This window comes from Microcaecilia unicolor, chromosome 11, assembly GCF_901765095.1.
Source record: "Microcaecilia unicolor chromosome 11, aMicUni1.1, whole genome shotgun sequence".
NCBI classification, from domain to species: Eukaryota; Metazoa; Chordata; class Amphibia; order Gymnophiona; family Siphonopidae; genus Microcaecilia; species Microcaecilia unicolor.
The window spans coordinates 100,634,286-100,652,037 of record NC_044041.1 but is presented as its reverse complement, the minus strand read 5'-3'; the positions used below and the strand labels follow the sequence as shown (position 1 = coordinate 100,652,037).

The window sequence follows — 17,752 nt, the reverse complement described above, 5'->3', positions numbered from 1 at the left end:
CCAGAGACCAGTGGCTGAGAAGAGAATCCTCTAATGGTCACAATATGAACCCTTGCCCACTGCACCACTTTCATCGCCACCATCATTGACCCCAGAACCTGGATGTAGTTGCAGACTCTGGGCCTGCCTTGACTGAGAAGATGAACCTGTTGAACCAGCTTCGACCTCCTGCGTTCCGTGAAAAAGATACTCTCCCCTGCTGTATCAAACAGAATGCACGGATACTCCAGTGTCTGCAATAGAGTGACCTGGCTTGGCCACTGTTTGGAAAACAGGATACTGGGCTAGATGGACCATTGGTCTGACCCAGTATGGCTACTCTTATGCTCTCAAAATTGATCACCCAACCCGACTGTAGAAGAACGACAACTTTGCCCATCGTCGCAATGCTGTCCAAATAGGACAGTGCACCATAAGAATGAGCCAGTTGTTGAGATACAGGTGAACTCTGATTCCCTGGCGCCGAAGGACGGCCGCCACCACCACTATAACCTTGGTAAACGTTTTAGATGCCATGGCGAAGACCAAAGAGCAAAGCTGTGAACTGGAAGTGACAGCCCAGCACTGCAAAATGTAGAAACATCTGATGCAGTGGCCATATGGGTATATGCAAGTACAGCTTCTTGCGATCAAGGATAGTGAGAAATTCTCCAATTTGAACTGAGGCTATGACTGCTCATAGTGTTTCCATACAAAAGCAGGACACTCAGAGGCAACAGTTTAGACCTTTGAGATCTATGACCAGGCAAAAGATGCCTTCCTTCTTTGGGACAATGAAGTAGACGGAGTATCTGCCTTGTCCCTGTTCAGCCTGGGGAACTGGAACAATGGCCTGGTGCACCAGTAAGGAACCTAGGGTGGCCTGTACCTTGACCTCCTTGGTTCACTTTAGACAAGGAGACTGCAAGGAGAGAGGAGCAGCCAGGGAAGAAAACCCCAACTTGTAACCTTCTGTAAGAATATCCAGAACCCACTGGTCCAACATGATTTTGGCTCACACCTCCTGAAACTTCTGAAAAAGTCCATTCACTGGAGAAAAAGAAGAGTGGACCAGCATCACATCATTGCAAAGCTTGGGAAGCATTAGGCACTCCAGCTGACAGAGGAGGACTTCCTGCCCACATGAAAGGAAGATTGGCATGCCTGAAATGGGACTTATGACCAGAGGCCGTTCCTCACTGCCAGTTGTCCCTGACAAAATGGCACCTGTTCCCACGCTCTCCTGCATCAAACTGCACACCAGCTCTGCCGGACAGCCCAAAGTCTCCAGCGTATTCAGATGCTGCACCAACTCCGATGACGTGCTGCCACCGTTTCCTCTGCATCTTCCAGGATTCCTAGCTTGCATGCACTGCAAAAGCTCTGAGGTCCCAATGTGGGAACACTGCTTAACTGCCTCCATGTAAGTTGCAATTCACCCAGACTGTCAGAAGTGCAGCACAACATGGTCCCAAGCAATGAGTCAGGATCCCTCCCCTGCACCAAGTAGAACTTGCAGCCCTCCAAGCAATTCTGAGTCAAATTTTAGTTCTCCCTCCTCCCCCAAGCTCATAGTCTCCATAAGCCTTATCCCAGATGAGAAAGGATCAGGACTGATACTCTGTCCCACGCTCTCCAGCAAACTTCTTTTTTTATGTTGGAGTGCTGGAAACGGAGAGCTCCACAGGAAACAGAGGAGAGATGAAGGGAAAAAAAAGTAAATTCACAGGGCACCAGAGATAGGTATCTGAAGACCTCCAGATATGACTGCAGACTCAAGCCACTCACAAAGCTCAACTGGGGACCAGTTGACCAACTGGACGAGGATCAAATCACTCAAAACCAGAGGTTGAAAAGTGTGTCCATCCACTTGCTGGAGATAGAAAACACAGAGAAGCTAGACTGGATGCAGAGAGAGCTGTTTCAGCTTTGATTTCAGTTCTCTCTCCATCTGCTGCTTGATGGACACAACTATCCCACAGGTTCTGGAATAGTGGGAAACTACATAATGGAACAGATATTTATAAACTTCACAAAGTAAATAAATATTTACAGGAAAATCTTACAAATAATTCTATTCCCAGACAGTGTACCACCTGAGCAGCAAGTAAAAATTTCTTTTTTCTATATTGCATAGATCTACACAAAAATCAGAAAACTCTCACAATTTCTGACCAAGAAAAAAATGCAGATCAATTGTGACAATATAAACTAATTATTCTCTTTGTCTTGCTCAAAAACAAAGTTACCAATAATGTAACTTTGTTAGTCTTTTCATCCAATGATCACTCCAAGATTGCCAACACATCAAGACCATCACTGGACACATTAGATCTCTCAATGTTACCATGACAAGATTTCAAAGGCAAAAAGTAACATTTAGAAACTGGAGGATAAGTTCAGATGATATTTTTTCAATATCTCCAAAAAATATTTTTTCAAGGTCTCTAGTTCATTCTAAAGCTACTCTGGGAAGTTCACAAATCAAATTGATATTTAAATTTGTTTATTGAATTTTTCAGAAACAACAGAGACTTCCAGCTACATAAACAAGATAAGAGACATGATACATCCCAACAAGACAGAGTAGAGAAGGGCTTTATTTCTTATAGTCTTCCCCTAAACAGTGAGGCCTCTCAACATTCACAACTTTCCCATTCCACATCCCCTCCCCCCCAACAAAACATAAATCTCAAATTTAATGATCTTAGTTTATTTATTTAGCCGTATTTGTATCCCACATTTTCCCACCCATTTGCAGGCTCAATGTGGCTTACAATATGTTGTAATATCAACTACCATTAACAGAGTAAGAAGCTCAGTATATTGTTACAATTAAGATGCGAAGAAGTTTATTCTCTATAACTGCCAATCTATGATGAGGTATTAGTCTATCCTGTATACTATTAAACACAACTTCTTGATTCAAAAACTGCTCCATTTTCTCAATCCCCTGCAATGTCAATTTCATCTTTATCTCCTGTTGAGTCATATTAAGTTTCAGTTTATTAGATATTGAAGCAAGGTCTTCAGAAGTCTTAGAAACTGAGGCCTCCAACTACACGAAAGCGGACCAGATTGTATGAAGAGTTATAACTGAAGGTTTAATCACCAATGCAGGAACCTGTCTTTGGTCTGTGTTCCTCCAGAACGCAGCCTGATTTATTTGGCCCAGTAACTGCAGCAGCAGGTTCCTGTCCCCGTATGGGCACAACAGATGCCAACTCTCCACTCCCATTCTGTGCTCCAGATGCTATATTTCAAATAGCTGACAAAACTGGTGAGCCGACTGCTTCACCAGATTCCATTCTGAGCGGCTCAGAAGTATGATGCACCTTGGAAAATCTTTTGGCAAAATAATTAACATCAGTCCAGCAGTTTCATATGTCTTACCAGGCTGAAACCATCTTGGATTCTATAAGTTTGACTGCTCTAAGGAAACAACCAACAGAGAGGACTAACGACTTTCCCCAAATTGGACTTCTAAAGGCAGATAAGGCTGCTAAATGAGATTTCAAGAAGGCAAATGCCAAACACTTAACCAAACCATCCTGAAAAAAGGCCAAGTCTCATCAAGTGATGCCTGCAATCACACCAATTCTCAAAGATATGCCACACTTGCACATAAGCAAGGAGCACAAACATCGTCCACGACCGCAACATGGTATTTATCTGAGTCAGTATGGCTACTCTTGTGTTCTTATGTTATAACCAAGCCTGTTTGCTCCATCACCTGTGGGATTGGCTCCTGGGAACTACTACCTACACAGATTTAGTCTTATAATGGGTCTACTTTTGCCCCTGGCATCTGAACTATCTCCTCCATGATCCTTTAAAACGTCTACCAGAGAGGGCTCGCAGGAGCATCTTGCTTTGACCTCTTTGGTCCCTCTGGAGAGATTTGCTTCCATTATGGCAACAGGACCCCTCCAGCAGTGGTTTGCTGCATCTGAGTGGCAATGCGGATTTTTTGCTGGGTACTGAGAATCGGATCTTCCGGTAGCTGGGAGAGAGGGGAGCGTCCTTGCTGGAAGATCAGGTAGAGGCTGACGGATTGGTCTTATCTCAAGAATTCATTAGTCAGTGTGCACAAGGTCCAGTGGCTATTTTTGCCTATATCCAGTTATCCCATTATTTGGGCACGCTTCCAGAGGAGAGCTTATCTTTGGCCTTTGAACGGCAGTTGCGGGAATTTTTGGAACGGGATGCTTTAGGATCAATCTCAGTTTCATGGTTCCACAAAGAAAGCAGAAATGAACACCAGCTAAAAACTTCTTGGATTGCTGGAGGCAAGAAATGAGGCAGCTAGTTACTGCTCAGCTCCTTATGACAACTCTTAGAAGCACTCCTCATTTAGTACATAGTGTGGAATTACAGGAGTGTCATTTCCAGATGGTATACAGAGCTTATTTCTCTCAGCGACAAGCATTTCATGCAGGGGCAGTGGACACAATCAGCTCCAGGAAATGTGCGTCGGCGGGTGCCTATTTTTCCCATGGGATGCGGCACTGTTGACAAATTAAATCATTTTGGGAAGCTATTTTTCAGTTTCTCCATTTAGTCCTAGGGCACCAAGAGTTTTTTTTACATTTGAAAGAACAATTTTTAGTACCCAAAGTTTATGGGGACCTGGCCCTCTGGGACAAAAATTGTTCTTCGGAAAGTATGTATCCTTGGAAAGAAATGCATTCTCAATCACTGGGTATTGGATCACCTCCCCTGCTTTTGGTACTGGAGAAATAAACTTTATGGCCTTATGATCTGAGAATCACAGGGAGCACACCTATCCCCCAAAAGGCAGCAGATTCCTTTTGGTTTGGGAGGCCCATTTAAACAAGATTTCACCATTGGCACGTAGTCAGGTCTTGAATAGATTTTCATTGGGGCACTGAAGATGACTCTAGACAGATAGAAGTCAGGCACGACACAAGGGGGAAGGGGGGGGGGGACGGTACAGTTGGGGGTTGGGATACTAACTCAGCATTAGGCAGTAGGGGTCTAAAAAAGGGCGGTCTCACCTGCAACTTGATTCTTACCGCAATAGTTTCTTTATCGTTGGTATATGTTTCCTCTAGGGAGGGGGGGAGAGGATCAAAGAGGTGCGACTTGTTCAGACTATGGGTACTTGTAGTTCATTCAACAGATAGGTATCCAAACACTGGAGGGGAGGGAAGGGAGGTTTAGAAGAGTTGAACAGGGAAAGGGACAAATCGTTAAAACCTTGACAAAGGATTTTACCCACTTATACCTCCGTAACATATCTTGCAACTTAGCCCGTTGAATAAAGTATTTGACAACTAGGTTTAGTTGCTGTACCCTTCATAAAATCTGTTGCACATAAAAATAGAATATAAAGGGGGGGGGGGGGGGGGGGTGGAGGTTCTGATGGGTAAGGGTGGAGGGGATAACTAAGTGAAAACACTGACAGACTTCATTTTGCTGTTTTTATTATGCATGTTTTCATAGTGGATGTTTTGTATATTTCTCTGGAGTGTGTCTTCTGTAATGTCATCAATAAAAAATTTTAAACATAAAAAAGCTTTTTCTAATCTGTTTTGATTAAGGAAAATGTATACAAAATTGTTATTCGATGGTACTATACTCCAGTGAAATTAAAGGCAATGTTTCTAGAGGGCACTTCTGATGTATGTTGGAGGTGTCGGGTGGAATGAGGGACCTTTTATCATATATGGTGGACTTGTACTCTATCTAACAATATTGTTATACAGTAATTTGACTCATGTCACGAGGGTTGATCGGTATGGGTAATAAAAAGGGTCTTAACTAGCAATGTAGGTTGAAGAGAATTTGTTTAGAAGCTGTATGCAAAATAGCAGCTAAATAGAAGCGCAACCATGGTCTGGACCTTGCAATACTGGCCCTTGTGATTGCAAATTGTTTGAGACCTGGAGAAACTGACCAACAGACATCAAGGCTGCTATTACCCTACACTCATTTATAGGACATTTTAACAGCTGGAGTGAATCTTTTAACATGAGATCAGGTCTCAGTGACCTTTGTATGGTTAATGGAATTCTGTTGGGTTGGGGGGGGGGGGGGGGGGGGGAGAGAGACACACACACACACACACACACAGAGTGAGTGAGTATGCATGTGTAAGTGGGGTGCAGGTTAGATTATATGCTTTCATTGTGATGGTTTATGCTAGTCTTTTATAATCCTATCTTATATACTGGTCCTCAAATATAAACCCGAGTATAAATGGAGAATTTTTTTTTTAAGGGAAAAAGAGGGTGGGGGGCAAAGAGAGAATGTTAACTTGAATATGAACAGATTTATATTCCACTATCACAACCCCACAATGACCACCATTTCTATCAGCCCCCCCTCACACCCATAATGACCACCATTTCTCAACTCCACCCCACTCGTGATGAGCAGATCTCTGTTCTTACCTCTTCTCATAGTTATTGCACCTGCACATGATCAAGGCCCCACACAATAACTGTGAGAAGAGGTATGAAGAGAGATCCAGTCATCACAGGTTTTTTTTTCTTCTTTGGAGGGGTAGAGGAGAGCAATGCTGGTCACTGTGAATTCCCTGGGGGGGGGGGGGGGGGAGGAGTGAATATTGGGGGAATCTAAAGTTGGCTTTAAGCTGAATTTATTAGAATACAATACAGTAGTTGTGAAGGCAGGCTCAAAACATCATTCAGCAGAAGCTAGTTCCAACTGAGCTGACTGTTTAAACATACCTGGAAGATATTGTCACCCATCACACTACCATCCCAATTTGGGGGACAGGGGGTTAGAAAATAGGAAGATCCCCATGCCCCTATTACCACTGCAATATTAGACAGAACATTAAGAGAACAAATAACTACTGCTGCTTCTTTAAAATATGCTAAGTTGTGTGCATATGGGCAATAATCTTATCTGCAAAATAAAAAGGTAAAATTAAGGAAATAAAGCAGAGGTATATTTTCCTCCTTCCCAGCTACCCATCCATGTGAGCAAAACAAAGCCCATGATATACACAGTTTGCAGAATGGCTCCCAGGCCTGCATCTGGAAGAAGATGCCAGTGTTTCTAGCAACTCTGGTTAAAAGAACGAGCAAAATTTCTTAAATTAACTTGGATATTTAACAGCACTCAAATTCCTATACACAACTACTAGACTAGTAATTTGTCTTTCTCAAAAGCAAAACAAAACTTTTGAGGGAGAGTAGAGACTTACCCTGACTGTGATTCTGCGATGGCTCAAAATCGGAGTCAGAGCTGGAGTCAGAACTGGAGTTGGAAGCGCTGGACTGGGCGGACTTTCCCCCCAACAGAACGGAAAGAAAAGGAAAGAAGATATATAAACGAGAGGTGTACGGCATCAGGAGTCTCCAGCCCCCCCCCCCCCCCAAATAAGTTTTTGTACCCCGGCATTGATCAGTTTGAGGGTCACATTTCCTGAAACCTTTAAACAGGTACGCTTCACTGTCACAGAGCTAGAGAAGTGCCAATGTACCTTCGCAGTGCTACTCCTGTGTTATGTTTTTGGTATGTTACGTTTTTAACATGTTTCTCTTACATATTCAACATGTTGGGGAGCAACTACTACAAAGAAATCCCTTAGCCCCAGAGCAGTTATTAAAAACATAGCTGGCTAGATACAGCTTTTGTTGTTTCCAATGCAAATCTTTTACCATCAAATGGTAAAGCCAGAAAACATACTTCCAACAGAAAATTGTCATGGCTATACATATGGACATAGTTAAGTGAACAGCAAAGGAGTTCTAGGCCAGAAAAAATTAACACTTAGCAAGGACAATCTGCTTACATTTGATATGCTGGCCTACAAAAGGTGTTATTTTGGAACAAATTTTCCCACTGAAGGGGGGCAAAAAAACAGATGTCAAGCAGTTGTTGCATTTTGCCTCACTCTGGAGTAACACTACTGAGCTATCAAAAGCAGCAGACCACTACTCAACACAGAAGATCTGCATTCAACCTCCTCAACTATACTACTATGTAATATGAAACCAGATGGCTGACATACGTTTTTATCAAATTCGTGATCTTTCAAAAACCACCTTGTGTCATCCTTTCACAAGTCACAGCTGTCAGCATTACCTTATGTTGTGCAAGGCCCTAAGAGTTAGCCTGAGGCTTCAGGCCCTATTCTGTATCAACTAAAGACCTTTGGGAGAGCAGGTCTGCCATTCCCCCCTCCCCCTCCTAGTCTGATCCCTGGGAATATCAGTGAAATACAGGATGTCTCCTAACACCTGTGCTTCCCAGCAATAAAACAAACCAGAACCACTGCTAAGGAAAAACAATAGAAATAAACCTTCTCCATAAACACTGCCTTCACAGAAATTCACACCTCCTTGGTAAAACTAACCAAATTATATCATAGCCTGGTGTGTGGGAAAAGAATTCAGTATTTAAATCCAGAGAGGGACAAAGACACACATACATACCCAGACAGACAGGTCCATACACACCCTCCTCCCTGCAGCCATTCCACACACTCCTCCCCTGCGTAGCCCTGACAGACACACACTCATTCACTGAAAGACATCAGGCTGACCCAGATGCACACAGAACTGCTGTTATTATCTTTCTGCCCTACTAAGTGCTGTAAGCCTATTTCTAGATAAAACACCTTTTGCCAAGTCAATATATTTCTCCTGAATGCCCTATTAAGCACATTAAATACATGATTATGGTCTCTTTTGATCAACTTTTTACCACTTTAAATACATGCATATTACACCCTGCTGCTACACTCAGTATAGGACATATGGTCTCTCTTTCTCAAAAGTATATATATACATTTTTTTTTCATAATATGACTTTTACCTGGAGGACATCTCTGGTACAGAAGGCAAAAGTAGAGACTAATAGACGATTCACCACTGGAGACGTGAGTCCAACAGTCTTTATTATATCAGATATAATAAAGACTGTTGGACTCACGTCTCCAGTGGTGAATCATCTATTAGTCTCTACTTTTGCCTTCTGTGATTCGTCATCGTAGAGAACTTTTCCTGTTCTATATTTTGGACATCTCTGGTACAACACCATGACCCTGCTTTTGCTTATTATTAATGAGGCATCCTCTAAATTATCCACTGTAATTGTAGATACCTTTGCTCTTATATCGCTCATTATAGAACAGAAAATTGTGACCTTAACATATGAAGAATATAGGTTTGAAAAGAATATTTCAAGTACAGATCGAGCTTATTACTATCTTAAAGGAAATTCTGATCACTGCTAAGTTAGGCCACTGGCCACCATCTCTTGTCCAGATGGCTAGCACCAAACTGCCTAAATTTGCTATAGCTAACCTTGATTGGTGGACAGTTAGTATTCCAGTTTGTTTGCAAGTATGCTCTATCTGTACTTTCATCCCATGGTCAGGACAACACACTGTTAACACTAGTGTGCAATTTGACAATACGCTAATGTATCCTTTGGACCATGTTACATGGGTGCAGCTACAGGATAACTGGACTTCGTTGAATCCTATGGATCCCAGTTTGTGTGAACAGCCACCCTTTCATTTCCAGTGTGAACCACATTAGTTTAAAGAGGCTGACAGCTCCTGCTGGAACAATTCTTCCTTCTGCTCCCTGGCTGCCAAACTCTCATATTCACCGACTGCCTTACACATTTTGTACTACCATCTGTTCTCTCCCCAAAATATTTCCATTTCAATTGCTCCCCAAGTACATGACATCCGCCTTCCTAGGAATGCTGAGCTGTACAGTTCGAACTATTTACTGAACAATACCTGGTGCAGTCATACACCTCTGGTCTCCATCACTATTAATGGGACAACATATTCCACACACCTGTTTACCAATGACTCTATTGACATTCCAGACTTTATACCATATGCTGTGCATCCATTACCTCTTGAAATGGGAGAAAAGACTTTAAACTGCTGAACTTTACAGGACTCCATGCTTATACTGATCACCTTAAGACAACCTCTAAAGAAGTGAATCATACTATACTGTTGAAAATTTGCTACAAGATGCTCATGTCTCCGCTTAGGTACTTTTATTTGCGTATTCGCCTACTGCTGATCAAGTCTAATGTTCTTATCCACCCTATTATTTTAACTGTTGTACAAATTTTGTTATGCACTGTCATGATCTTCCTGTTTTGTAAAATAAGACATATGTACATCTCCTTGCAGTGAATTTCAGACAAAATACCATCAACATACTTTTCCCAGCACCTCCCTTTGAAACAGTTTAATTTGGCTTTCTAATCTGGTCTTTTCTACTGCATTGCATCCCAGAGGTCAGTAGTATATTGTTGTTTCCCCACTATCTCATACGTTCACTCAAGGCATCCTGGTACCTTTAGGCCTCTTAACCTCTTCAGAAAAACTCCTGCATCCCTTAAGCACTGTTCATTCTCTCCATGACGTGCACTGAGGTGGCACATTGGGTTTCTCTGCCCAGTAGTGACTGTCCTACCTAAAACACGAGGTTTGGACTCATAATAGGACTTGCTCATCTCTGTAGCTATGGAGACAGTACTGTGAAGGCTAGGGGACCTCCTGGTAAACAAAGAATTACTACTGGAGGTACGTGAGGTACAAAAGAATGGCAAGCTGGCCACTGCCAATTAATAAAGCAGTGGCAGAAGTGAATACTGTATCGGGTTTGCTTCCACCATTTCCCCTGCAAACAGGAAAAAAATATATATCTATTTATATATCTATATCTATAAAGCGAAGATACTTTCCTGTAGCAGGTATTCTCCGAAGACAGCAGGCTGATTGTTCTCACTGATGGGTCGGCGTCCACGGCGGCCCAAGAATGGAGATTTTTCCAGCAAAAATCAACAAACTTTGTGACAGCTTCCAGAACGCGGGACAGACGCACTGCACATGCGCGGCCATCTTCCCATTCGCGAGTGTCCGTTCCCGCCTCAGTTATATCAGTAGCAAATAAAGAACAACAACAACTCCAAAGGGGAGGTGGGCGGGTTTGTGAGAACAATAAGCCTGCGGTCCTCGAAGAATACCTGCTACAGGTAAGTATCTTCGCTTTCTCTGAGGACAAGCAGGCTGCATGTTCTCACTGATGGGTATCCCTAGCCCCCAAGCTCACTCAAAACAACAAACATGGTCAATTGGGCCTCGCAACGGCGAGGACATAAAGATTGACCTACGAAGAAACATCTGACAGTGCAGCCTGGAACAGCATAAAAATGGGCCTAGGGGGGGTGGAGTTGGATTCTAAACCCCGAACAGATTCTGCAGCACCGACTGCCCAAACCGACTGTCGCGTCGGGAATCCTGCTGAAGACAGTAATGAGATGTGAATGTGTGGACTAATGACCACATCGCAGCCTTGCAAATCTCTTCTATAGTGGCTGACTTCAAGTGGGCCACTGATGCTGCCATGGCTCGAACACTATGAGCCGTGACATGACCCTCCAGAGTCAGCCCAGCTTGGGTGTAAGTGAAGGAAATGCAATCTGCTAGCCAACTGGAAATGGTGCGTTTCCCAACAGCAACTCCCCTTCTGTTGGGGTCGAAAGAAACAAACATTTGTGCGGACTGTCTGAAAGGGCTTGTCCGCTCCACATAGAAGGCCAATGCGCTCTTGCAGTCCAATGTATGCAACTGACGTTCAGCAGGGCAGGAATGTGGACGGGGAAAAAATGTTGGCAAGACAATTGACTGGTTCAGATGGAACTTCGACACCACCTTTGGCAATAACTTAGGGTGAGTGAGGACTACTCTGTTATAATGTAATTTAGTATAAGGAGCATGGGCTGCCAAGGCTTGAAGCTCACTTACTCTACGAGCTGAAGTAACAGCCACCAAGAAGATGACCCTCCAGGTCAAATACTTCAGATGGCAGGAATTCAGTGGCTCAAAAGGAGGCTTCATCAGCTGGGTGAGAATGATGTTGAGATCCCATGACACTGGTGGAGGTTTGACAGGGGGCTTTGACAAAAGCAAACCTCTCATGAAGCGAACAACTAAAGCCTGTCCAGAGATAGGCTTACCCTCTACACGATAATGAAAAGCACTAATCGCACTAAGATGAACCCTTACGGAGTTGGTCTTTAGACCAGACTCTGAAAAGTGTAGAAGGTATTAAAAGCAGGGTCTGTGTAGGACAAGAGCAAGGATCTAGGGCCTTGCTGTCACACCAGACGGCAAACCTCCTCCATTTGAAAGAATAACTTCTCTTAGTGGAATCTTTCCTAGAAGCAAGACTCGGGAGACACCCTCAGAAAGACCCAAGGAGGCAAACTCTATGCCCTCAACATCCAGGCCGTGAGAGCCAGACACTGAAGGTTGGGATGCAGAAGCGCCCCCTCGTTCTGAGTAATGAGGGCTGGAAAACACTCCAATCTCCACGGTTCTTCGGAGGACAACTCCAGAAGAAGAGGGAACCAGATCTGACAGAGCCAGAAAGGAGCTACCAGAATCATGGTTCCGCAGTCTTGCTTGTTTCAACAAAGTCTTCCCCACCAGAATTATGGGAGGATATGCATACAGGAGGCCTCTCCCACAATGAAAGAGAAAAGCATCTGATGCTAGTCTGTCGTGGGCCTGAAGTCTGGAACAGAACTGAGGGACCTTGTGATTGATCAGAGTGGCAAAAAGATCCACCAAGGGGGTGCCCCATGCTTGGAAGATCTTGCGTACCACGCCCAAGTTGAGCGACCACTCGTGAGGTTGCATTATCCTGCTCAACCTGTCGGCCAGACTGTTTACACCTGCCAGATACGTGGCTTGGAGAAGTATACCGTGAGCACGAGCCCATAGCCACATCTGGACGGCTTCCTGACACAGTGAGCGAGATCCGGTGCCCCCCTGCTTGTTGATGTAGTACATGGCAGCCTGATTGTCTGTCTGAATTTGAATAATTTGATTGGACAGCCGATCTCTGAAAGCCTTTAGAGCGTTCCAGATCGCTCACAACTCCAGGAGATTGATCTGAAGACCTGATTCCTGGAGGGACCAAGTTCCTTGAGTGTGAAGCCCGTCTACATGGGCTCCCCACCCCAGGAGAGATGCATCCGTGGACAGCACTTTTTGAGGCTGAGGAATTTGGAAGGGACGTCCCAAAGTCAAACTGGATCGAATTGCCCACCATTGAAGGGAATTGCGAAATTCGGTGGGTAGCTGGATTGCATCCTCTAGATCCCCTGCGGCCTGAAGCCACTGGGAAGCTAGGGTCCATTGAGCTGATCGCATGTGAAGACGGGCCATGGGAGTCACATGGACTGTGGAGGTCATATGGCCTAGTAGTCTGAACATCTGCCGAGCTGTGATCTGCTGAGACGCTCTGGCCAAGGAAACAAGAGACAGAAGGTTGTCTGCTCTCGCCTCTGGAAGATAGGCATGAGCCGTCTGTGAATCCAGCAAAGCTCCTATGAATTCAAGTTTCTGAACTGGAAGAAGATGGGACTTTGGGTAACAAACCCCAGTAGCTCCAGGAGTTGAACAGTCATCTGCATGGACTGCAGAGCTCCTGCCTCCAAGGTGTTCTTCACCAGCCAATCGTCGAGATAGGGGAACACATGCAATCCCAGTCTGCGGAGCGACGCTGCAACGACCGCCAGGCATTTTGTAAAGACCCTGGGCGCAGACGCCAGACCAAAGGGCAGCACACAATACTGGAAGTGCTGCGTTCCCAGATGGAATTGAAGTTACTTCCTGTGGATTGAAAGTACCGGGATGTGAGTATAAGCATCCTTTAAGTCCAGAGAGCATAGCCAGTCGTTTTTCTGAATCATGGGAAGAAGGGTGCTCAGGGAAAGCATCCTGAACTTTTCTCGGACCAGATATTTGTTCGGGGCCCTTAGGTCTAGGATGGGACGTATCCCCCCTGTTTTCTTTTGCACAAGGAAGTACCTGGAATAGAATCCCAGCCCTTCTTGCCCTGGTGGAACAGGCTTGACCGCACTGGCACTGAGAAGGGCGGAGAGTTCCTCTGCATGTACCTGCCTGTCCTGGAAGCTGAAGGACTGAGCTCCCGGTGGGCAATTTGGAGGTATGGAGATCAAATTGAGTGAGTATCCTAGCTGGACTATTTGGAGAACCCACTGATCGGAGGTTATGAGAGACTACCTTTGGTGAAAATATTTTTAACCTCCCCCCGACCGGCAGGTCGTCCAGCACAGACACTTTGATAGCAGCTATGCTCAACTGGAGCCAGTCAAAAGCCCGTCCCTTGCTTTTGCTGGGGAGCTGCGGGGGGGGGGGGGGGGGCCTGTCTAGGCGCACGCTGTTGACGAGAATGAGCGCGCTGGGGTTGAGCCTGAGAAGGCTGTCGAGAAGGTGGATTGTACCTACGCTTATTGTAAGCATAGGGAGCATTCCACCTTCCCCGGAAAAAATGTCTACCTGATGAGGCAGATGCTGAAGGCACCCGGTGGGAGAGATTGTCCATAGCGGTTTCCCGCTGGTTGAGCTGTTCGACCACCTGCTCGACTTTCTCGCGAAAAATATTATCCCCATGGCAAGGGACATCCGCCAGCCACTGCTGGACCCTTTAGTCCAGGTCAGATGCACGCAGCCATGAGAGTCTGCGCATCACTATACCTTGTGCAGCGGCTATGGATGCAACATCAAAAGTGTCGTAAGCACCCCTGGACAGGAATTTACGAAACGCCTTCAGCTGCCTGACGACCTCCTGAAAAGGCCTGGCGTGTTCCGGAGGGAGCTTGTCCACCAAGTCCACCAGTTGCTTTACATTGTTCCGCATGTGGATGCTCGTGTAGAGCTGGTAAGATTGAATTTTGGACACGAGCATAGAGGACTGGGTAGGCCTTTCTCCCAAAAGAGTCCAGAGTTCTAGATTCTCGTTCCGGGGTCGCCGAGGCAAAATCCCTAGAACTCTTGGCCCTCTTGAGAGCAGAATCCACAACCATAAAGTCGTGAGGTAACTGTGACTTCATCAACTCAGGCTCCCCATGGATTCGATACTGGGACTCAGCTTTTTTGGGGATGGTGGGATTAGATAGTGGTTTCGTCCAGTTCTTCAGCAATGTCTGCTTAAGGACGTTATGCAGAGCAACAGTGAATGACTCCTTAGGTGGTGAAGGATAATCAAGGACCTCGAACATCTCAGCCCTGGGCTCATCTTCAGAAACCACCGGGAAGGGAATAGCCACAGACATTTCCTGCACAAAGGAGGAGAAAGAAAGGCTCTCCGGGGAGGGGGGGAGTTTCCTTTCAGGCGAAGGAGTGGGATCAGAAGGAAGACCACAAGACTCCTCAGAAGAGAAATATCTGGGATTCTCCTCTTTTCCCCACGAGGCATCCTCCTCGGTGTCGGACAGGAGTTCATGAACTGCAGTCCGAAACCGGGCCCGCCTCGACTCAGAGGAACCACGTCCTCGATGACGACGTTGAGAAGTCGACTCCCGTGCTGGTGGCGATGAAGCTCCCTCCAGCGATGTCAACAGGGAGTCGACCTGGGTGGCAGCTGAAGCCGCAAGTGGCATCGGTGTTGGGGACTGCACCACAGGCACAGAGCTCATTGCCGCTTCCATCAACGGTACCGAAGGCGCAAGCACCCCCGGTACCGGAACAGACTGGCACAGCAGCCCCTCCAGGAGACCTGGAAGAATGGCTCTGAGGCGCTCGTCAAGAGTGTCTGTCGGGAAAGGCTGTGGGGCCGGTGCAGGAGCCGGAGGCAGAACCTGTGCAGAGGAAGGAGGCGGTACTGGACTGTCCGAACACCGACACCTCTTGGATTGAGGGTGAGCGGTCCTCCCAGCGTCGACGCTTCTCGGGTGCCGAGTCCCTCGACACCCTGGAGCTCCCGGTACCGTGTGTAGGAGGAGATCGATGCCGATGCTTCTTAGCCTTTGCTCGATGCACGGCATCGGTGGTACTGACGAGGACGACGTGGAATCCTCACACCTCCTCGGGGTCGGGTCCGAAAGTGGTCGGTCCTGATGGGCCTTTGCAGCAGGAGCCTTCGAGACAGGTGAGACCCACTCGACGGCTCACTGCTCCCAGTGTGCGGTGGTCTCCGGACAGGTATTACCTGCTCTCCCAATGTCGATGCCATCTCCGGTACCGATGCCGGCGACCTTGGTACCGCTGTCGAAAGGCTGGGCAAGGCTCCAGACTTTCCCGCTGAGCCTGTCTCAATGCCTGTATCCGCTTTTTAAGGCAAAGACACAACTTACACCCGTCTGGGTGATGGTCGGGCCCAAGGCACTGGATACACCACGAATGGGGATCGGTACCTGAGATTGCCCGGTTGCACTGACCGCACTTCTTGAAGCCGCTGGGAATCCTTCATGTCATGGACGGAAAAATAGCGGCGGCGAAGTCAAAATTCGCGATGGTGCCAAGAAAAAAGGGGCACAAAAAGAGAAACGCGAACGTGCAGCCCAAAAGTGCCGCGACGGTAGCGAAATAAAACTTACAGAGGGCCCAACTAAGAAATAAGGGAACTACTAAAAAGATTTTTTTTTTGTACAAACTGTCTCCAAGAGGAGAACGAAGCGAAGAAAAAAAGCGCAAACTCGCAATGCAAAAATGAAGGCTTTTCTCGAGCACAGAGAGAGAGAGACGGCTATTACTACACAATCGCTCTCTACCGCGGAAAATGAAAAACTGACGGGACTCTCGCTCGACGGGCAGGTACCTGATGGCCGCGCCTGCGCGTGATTGAAGGCTCTAGCAAACTTTTGTTGCTAGGTAGATTTCCGGTCTCGGGGCTGCCATGGACATCACCCATCAGTGAGAACAAGCAGCCTGCTTGTCCTCGGAGAAAGTCAAGGACCTCGAGCATCTCAGTCCTGGGCTCATCCTCAGTGACCACCGGGAAGGGAATGCCCATAGACATTTCCTGGACAAATGATGAGAAGGAGAGACTCTCCGGTGGAGAAAGCTTCCTCTCAGGTGAAGGAGTTGGATCAGAAGGAAGACCACAAGACTCCTCAGAAGAGAAATACCTGGGGTCTTCTCTTTTATCCCACGAGGCATCCTCGTCGGTATTGGACAAGAGTTCTCTAACTGCAGTCCGAAACCGGGCCCGTCTCGACACCGAGGAACCCCGTCTTCTATGGCGATACTAAGAAGTCGACTCCCATGCTGGCGGCGATGAAGCTCCCTCCAGCGACGTCGAGTCGACCTGGGTGGCAGCCGAGGCCAATACCGCAAGCTGTACCGGCGTCAGGGACCGCACCACAGGTGCAGAGCCAGCCACCGCTTCCATCGATGGTACCGAGGGCGCAAGCACCCCCAGTACCGAGACAGACTGACACAGCAGCCCTTCCAGGAGACCTGGAAGAATGGCTTGGATGCGCTTATTTAGAGCCGCTGTGGGGCCGGTGCAGAAGTCGGCGCCAGAATCTGTGGAGGCCTGGGAGGCGGTACCAGGCTGTCCGAAGATCTACGCACCGACACCTCTTGTATGGAGGGTGAGTGCTCCTCCCGGCATCGACGCTTTTCGGGTGCCGAATCCTTTGACGCCCCGGAGCTCCCGGTACTGTGTCTCGAAGGAGAACGATGACTATGCTTCTTCGCCTTTGCTTGAAGCACATCACCGGCACTCCTCTGTACCGAGGACGTGGAATCCACACGTCTCCTCGGGGTCGGGTCCGACAGCGGTCGGTCCCGATGGGCCTGCACAGCAGGAGCCCTCGAGACAGGTGGAGACCCGCTCGACAGCTCATTACTCCCAGCTAGTGGTGAAGACAGCCATTACCTTCTCTCCCGATGTAGATGCCATCCCTGGTGCCGATCTCAACGCCAAGGAATCAGTCAGAGCTCCAAAAAGACGGTCCTGAAGAGCTCTTCGACACCTGT

General features: G+C 46.8%; 1 protein-coding gene across 3 annotated transcripts in view; it reads right to left on the bottom strand.

The window, feature by feature from the left end:
- MLLT1 (MLLT1 super elongation complex subunit) overlaps positions 1-17,752 on the bottom strand; it is a 281,660-nt gene that overhangs the window by 47,987 nt on the left and 215,921 nt on the right. For all 3 annotated transcript variants that reach the window (XM_030218367.1, XM_030218369.1, XM_030218368.1), the window contains one exon: positions 7,178-7,259. In XM_030218367.1, coding sequence (XP_030074227.1) covers positions 7,178-7,259 — 82 coding nt within the window. The remainder of the gene's footprint in view (positions 1-7,177; positions 7,260-17,752) is intronic.